This window comes from Triticum urartu, chromosome 1 (genome assembly GCF_003073215.2).
Source record: "Triticum urartu cultivar G1812 chromosome 1, Tu2.1, whole genome shotgun sequence".
NCBI classification, from domain to species: domain Eukaryota; kingdom Viridiplantae; phylum Streptophyta; class Magnoliopsida; order Poales; family Poaceae; genus Triticum; species Triticum urartu.
This window is the reverse complement of record NC_053022.1, coordinates 124,903,418-124,909,141: the sequence shown is the minus strand read 5'-3', so window position 1 is coordinate 124,909,141 and position 5,724 is coordinate 124,903,418. Positions and strand designations below refer to the sequence as shown.

Sequence of the window (5,724 nt, the reverse complement as noted above, 5' to 3'; positions counted from 1 at the left end):
CAGCATGCATACCAATTCCCTTCTCCCAGAATCATATCTTTCTCCATTGTTGGGGTAATAGCATAATCGACTTACAACATAGCTAGTCAAACAAAGAGAACTATAGCTTGCACAACAGCTAACACGTTAACACCTTTCGTTGAATACACGGAGAGGGTGGAAGCTTAATTGCATTTGTTTATGCGGAATATAAGATGCTCTTATCTTTACTTGAGAGTATCTTGCCATGAATATCTTACCTTCCAGGATTGGGAATATCTTGTTGTCTCTCATACTCTCTTTTTCATACATGTACTTATCATTTTTGTAGGAGGTATACACATTGACTTAAACATTGATTTAGAGAAAAACCAAGAGCACGAGCTAAGGGAATGTCATAGTACATACATGTCAGTTATTTAAATAAGCATCAAATATCATTCGTAGAGTGTTAATTGAAAACGAAAATACCGAGCACCATAGATAAAACTTCAACTTGCAATATTTAGAACTTCTTTGTGTTCCGAACACCCATGACTTTCCTGCAATGGTCATGTCCAGTGAATTTTTCTCCACCTGCACATTTTAAACACAGAGATATGACTTATTACACTATTACAACTTATAAAACAACCATGAGAGGATCCCTAATTGAATTATCAACAAGTAAAATATGTGCCTATGAGAAATTCAAAGAGACTTTTTTAAAAAAAACTCACTTTTCTCACATCAAGCAAATCTATCATTTACACGTGAAGAAAGACACAAACTGAACCTCATCTCTGCAATGTAGGAACCCTTTACCAGTACCGTGCTGGTGACTAAAAATCTTTTAACCAACTACCACGTGCAATAAAAAAGTGGAATATAAATTGCTAACTTCTTCTCCTAAGAAGCGCATCAATCATTTTTTTCATCTTTGGTGTATGTCACAACTGTGTTCCTGGCAAATTACGTCCATTAGTCTTTTCGTGAGAGAAAGTTACTTGTTTGGTTGTTAATAGTATGTTACATCTATATTTTCAAGAAATCAAGATACAACAAAAACAACATCGAAATGGTTCAATACATATTTTGATTAATGGATGAGCATAGTGTTATAATTTTGATAAGCTTTAGTGTTATATTTTAGGAGCTAACTTGTTGCATTCATGCAAGGATTTCTCCCAGAAATTTCAAAAATATGTAATGTTCATCTGTGCTCCAAAGAGAAATGGACTTCTCATTATTTTCAGAAATATGCAGAAATTTTGTAAATGAAATCCCTACATTTTAGTGGAGCAGATAACAGAGATATTGCGAAGTGAGAAAACACGTAATTACAAAATTACACTTGAATAGTAGAATCAGCAGCGACAATTACAAAATAATATGGCACCATGATAGATTGACTTAACCAAGGCACTTTTGTGACAATATATTGGTCATCTCCTTCATGAGCACTTGACCATGGGCTGCGAGGAAACTACAGGATCACATGCTCCTGGAGCATGAACCCACCAATGATTCAGGCAACCATGGTATGGGCGACATGGCTGGGTCTTGCTGTGCCAAAGTCGATGGGCTTAGCGAAGCAGGGGCGTTGGGCCTGCAACCGTGGCCCCGTGATTCGCCGGAATCAAATCCCCTCATCGTACTGCTGCCGACATGGCACAATACAATCCATGCCGCGTTCGTGTCCAGTTCCCTGGAGTCTCCAGTACGTCTCCATGGTATCTCCATGCCTCCACAGACGGCTTTACGTCCCAGACCGCTGGTCACAGGTGGCACGGCTCCTCCAATGACCACGGGGACGGAATCCGCCGACCACGTTGTGCTGCTGCTTCATGGTCGACGATGGCTAGGAGGCAAGCATAGGTGGAAACGTGGGGAACAACCCAATGGATATGAAGGCGTCGCGCATGAATGGCAAGTTCTTCGTGGAGGCGATTCCGGAAAGGAGATGCCAGGATTGCGGCTGTGGCTAGGAATAGGATTGGGGGTTTACCAGATGGATTGCTGCGTGGCCCGCTACCCCCCGCCGCCGGCGCCGTTGCCGCGCATGACCGGGCCGTCCCCGAGGCGCCGCCCCCGCAAGCTCGATCGCCAAGGTGTCCGCCGTGCACGAGGCCTTCGGCGGGGCGGGGTGAGCCCTCCATGCGGGGGTGCGAGCGAGGACGGATGCCAGGTAGTTCGGGATTGGGAAAGAGATGCAGATTGGGTCCGGGAGAAGGTGGAGGACGTGTGTTCTTCACTGTTTTTGCGTCGGTTTGGTGCGCGATGTTTTCGGTAGATTTTTTTTCCGGAAAACGTTTACAATCAACCGAATGATTTCTATCTCTCGTAAACCTCCTTCACAGCACGCCACGTGTCCCACAGGCCCACATGCCCACGCGTCCTCCACCTTATCTCTTTGCCGAAGGATCTGGTCATTCCTGGAGCGCTTCTCTTCATCCCCATCTCTTCTCTGTTCCATCTCCTCCCTCTCTCTCTTCACCCCTCAATCCCGTCCAACCCACCGCCGGAGCCATGCCGCCGGCGTCAACAACCTTCCTGCTCACCTTCTCTCCCTTCGGCGAAGCTCCAACACAAATTCTAGGACCCATGTGAGAGATCCATCGCGGGGCATCGCTGCTCCAAAGGGGGGCGACGGTACGGTGTGGCCACCGGAGCTGCAGAAGACGATGGTGTTGGAGGCGGGTCACCACTCGCCGCACATGCTGCAGTGGGGAGGTTGAGGAGAGGAGCATCACAACATCGGGCCTCGAGAGCTCTGTCGCCACCGCGTCTGCATCGCAGCATCGCGGTCGCCTGATTCGCCGCAGCACCTCGACGCCATCGCGTTGCGCTGCAGTGAAGCTTCGCCGGCACCAGTCTGGTGCTGCGGTGGAGCTTTGACGGGGCAGGCGGGCAGCGGTGCTGCGATGGAGCACGGCCGCGTGGTGGTGGTGACGCTGCAATGAAGCTTCACCGGCGGCTGTCGGGGTGCTACCATGGAGCACGGCTGAGGTTGCAATGAAGCTCCGGCGAGGTTGCAATGAAGCGCCACGACGATTGTTGGAGCTCCGGCGAGGTTGCAGTGAAGCGTCGCGGCGGTCGTTGGAAGCTCCGGCGAGGTTGCAATGAAGCACCGCCGACGTCGGCGGTTCAACAATGCTTCATCACAGCACCACGGATCGACGGTCCGGCGACGCTCCACCGTAGCAGCGACGATCCCCAGTGATGTTTCATTGCAGCTCCACCACGGCACCATCAGCCAAGTGATGCTCCATTACAGCAGCGGCGACCTCCGACGATGTTTCATTGCAGCTCCACCACGACACCGACCGTGCTGCATGCGGCCGACGGCAAGCGCTGCTCGCTCTGATCTTGGTAGTGTCTGCCATTAAACGGTTTATATCAGTTAATGTCACGGGGCTATGGACGTGCTGTGATGCGGGGATACAAACTGATGGCCTTGATTAATCATATGCGGGCCTTGATTAATCATATGCGGGCCTTGATTAATCATATGCGGGGAGGTTGAACGAGGGCGGAGGGGGTCGGGGGAGATTGGATGGGACGGGGTGTTCGTGGGGTCGGGGTTGTTTTTTATCTCCTCTTTTTTCTGGCTCCTTTTTCTGACGTACGTGGGGTGAAAAAGGAGCGAGGAGCGAACGAGGCTGAACCATCACACGCACTGAGCAGAACATAACTTGCAAGGCAAATCACACTGAACATCGGTTGCATTTTGTTGCCTTTTTCTTAGGTCATTTCATTTCTACGTACTTAATATAATATACAAACGGACACCACTACTTACTACTAGTAGAAGAAGACTTGAAAGATGAGACGGCGGCGGCAGCCAGAGCAATGCATCACTGCAGGCGCAGGATTTGCTCGATTCTTGAAGCTTGACATCCCAACCTAGCGAGGCTGGTGGATGAAGCGCGGTGCGCCACCGCTCCTCGGGCTGCCGGCATACTTGGTGGGCTTCTCGGTGTACCTAGGCTTCTCCGAGAAGCCACCCTTTGGGCTTGGGGACGCCAGGCTCAGCGCCTTGAGCACCCCGTCTGCACATACAGAAGCACATACGTGATGAGCTCACTGCAGTCTTGCTTCATCTTTTACTTGAGCGCTCATATCATATACAGTACTGTACATGTATAGGCGTGGAGAGTGAATTGGTCGATACGTACCAATCTTGAGTGCCGCTGGCGGCTGCGGCTGCGAAGCCTCGACGGCGATGGCGTCCTCGGCCTCCAAGGCCATGAGGGAGTCGGCCATATCGTCGAGCTGCTGGTGCTGGTGGTACCAGTGGTCGCCAAACCAGGCGGTGGACTTGACGAGGTCCCACCACTGCGGTGAGAAGTCCTCCACCTGCTGGAACGCTGCCGGGATGAAGAGCGGGGCCTCCGGGTTAAGCGACGACGCGACCATGGCGCTCATGGTCTCCCTGTTGCTCTTGGTCTGGTCCTGGTCGGATCAAAATCAAAACCACGCAGAGACCAGCGACCGGATCCAGTCGTGAGTTGGCGTCGCGAAACAGAGATGAAAAAGGTTGCAGATCAAGAAACTAGAGCGCGGTCCTCGGCAGATCTACAAACGGGACAGAGACGGTTCTTGGTGCACGCATACCTTGGATTGGGGTTGGGGATCGCAGGAGCAGGGTCGGTTGGGGATCGCAGGAGCAGGGTCGGTTGGGGATCGCAGGAGCAGGGTCAGGATAGAGAATCTGGATCTGGATAGTGGACCGCCGGGTGTTGGGTTGGTTTGTGAGTGGGAACGATGGGATTTTTATAGCACTGTGACCGATCGAGGCCTAGAGGATGGATGGAAGGAAGGTGCGACCGAGGCTTCCTTGTTGGCGCTGGCTGGGTCGGACGCAGCTTCCAGCCGGTCGTGGCACATCAGACGAAAAATACTCACGCGCAACACAAGAGTGGACCGCCGACGAAATCGCTCATGCTTGCCACGGGCCATTGACTCACACGGAGCAGCCACACACACACACACGCTCATGGGACGTGCATAAATTTTGGGCCGGTCTACTGCACAGTCATCCGATTAGCGCGTTTAGTTTACGCCAATTAGTCTGTGCAATGTCCTATACAATATTGCGGGCGCACCAAGTTTCGGAGAAAAGGGACATTTTTGGTTTGTGTAAAAAAGATAATTTTTGATGCTTGATTATAGCTATTCACGAGGCATTTTTTTTATTTTTTCACACATGCCACAAAAAATGTCCATTTTCACCAAAAAATTGTGTGTGACCATAGGATGTCCAGATGTACACGCGAGATTTTTCTTGAATTTTTTTAAATTTTCAAAATGTGTTTTTTATACATATTTCATAATAGGTGTATCTACACCTAGGAGCCAAAACGCCACTCTCCGATTAAAAAGTGTTCTATCCATTATTATCTCTAAGAAACAAAGTGCATTTGTCAAGGAGAGACTTATCACTGATAACGTCCTAGTGGCGTATGAGTGTGTACATGCGATAAGGAAGAAAAAAAGAAAGAAGCCGTTATGTGCGGTTAAGTTAGACATGATGGATCATGTGGATTGTGGAGTGGTCTTTTTTGCATAATATGATGACACAATTTGGATTTTCTCAGGCATGGACGGCCATGGTCATGAGATGTGTTATGACAGCAAGGTTATGGTGAAACTGAATGGCGATGCGCCGGATAGTTTCCTCTCATCGAGGGCTTCGACAGTGTGATCCTCTATCATCGTATCTATTCCTCTTCTGTGTTGAGGGTTTTTCAACTCTTCTAAAGA

General features: G+C 49.6%; 1 protein-coding gene across 4 annotated transcripts; it reads right to left on the bottom strand.

Moving 5' to 3' along the window:
- Positions 1-364: 364 nt before the first annotated feature.
- LOC125551415 (protein EARLY RESPONSIVE TO DEHYDRATION 15-like) lies at positions 365-4,735 on the bottom strand. 4 transcript variants are annotated; one of them, XR_007302550.1, is made up of 5 exons: positions 4,576-4,735; positions 4,137-4,413; positions 3,761-4,010; positions 1,967-3,337; positions 365-555 (listed from the first exon to the last, which is right to left on the bottom strand). XR_007302550.1 is itself a non-coding variant. In XM_048714669.1 (4 exons), the coding sequence occupies exons 3-4, from the start codon at positions 4,384-4,386 to the stop codon at positions 3,865-3,867; spliced, it is 396 nt and encodes a 131-aa protein (XP_048570626.1). In that variant the 5' UTR covers positions 4,387-4,413; positions 4,576-4,601; positions 4,648-4,713; the 3' UTR covers positions 3,666-3,864. The 4 variants fall into 4 exon arrangements, 2 of the variants coding, with proteins under 2 accessions (XP_048570626.1, XP_048570620.1); XR_007302551.1 differs by lacking the exon at positions 1,967-3,337; XM_048714669.1 differs by lacking the exons at positions 365-555; positions 1,967-3,337 and having other exon boundaries at positions 3,666-4,010; positions 4,576-4,601; positions 4,648-4,713.
- Between the last annotated feature and the right edge of the window lie 989 nt (positions 4,736-5,724).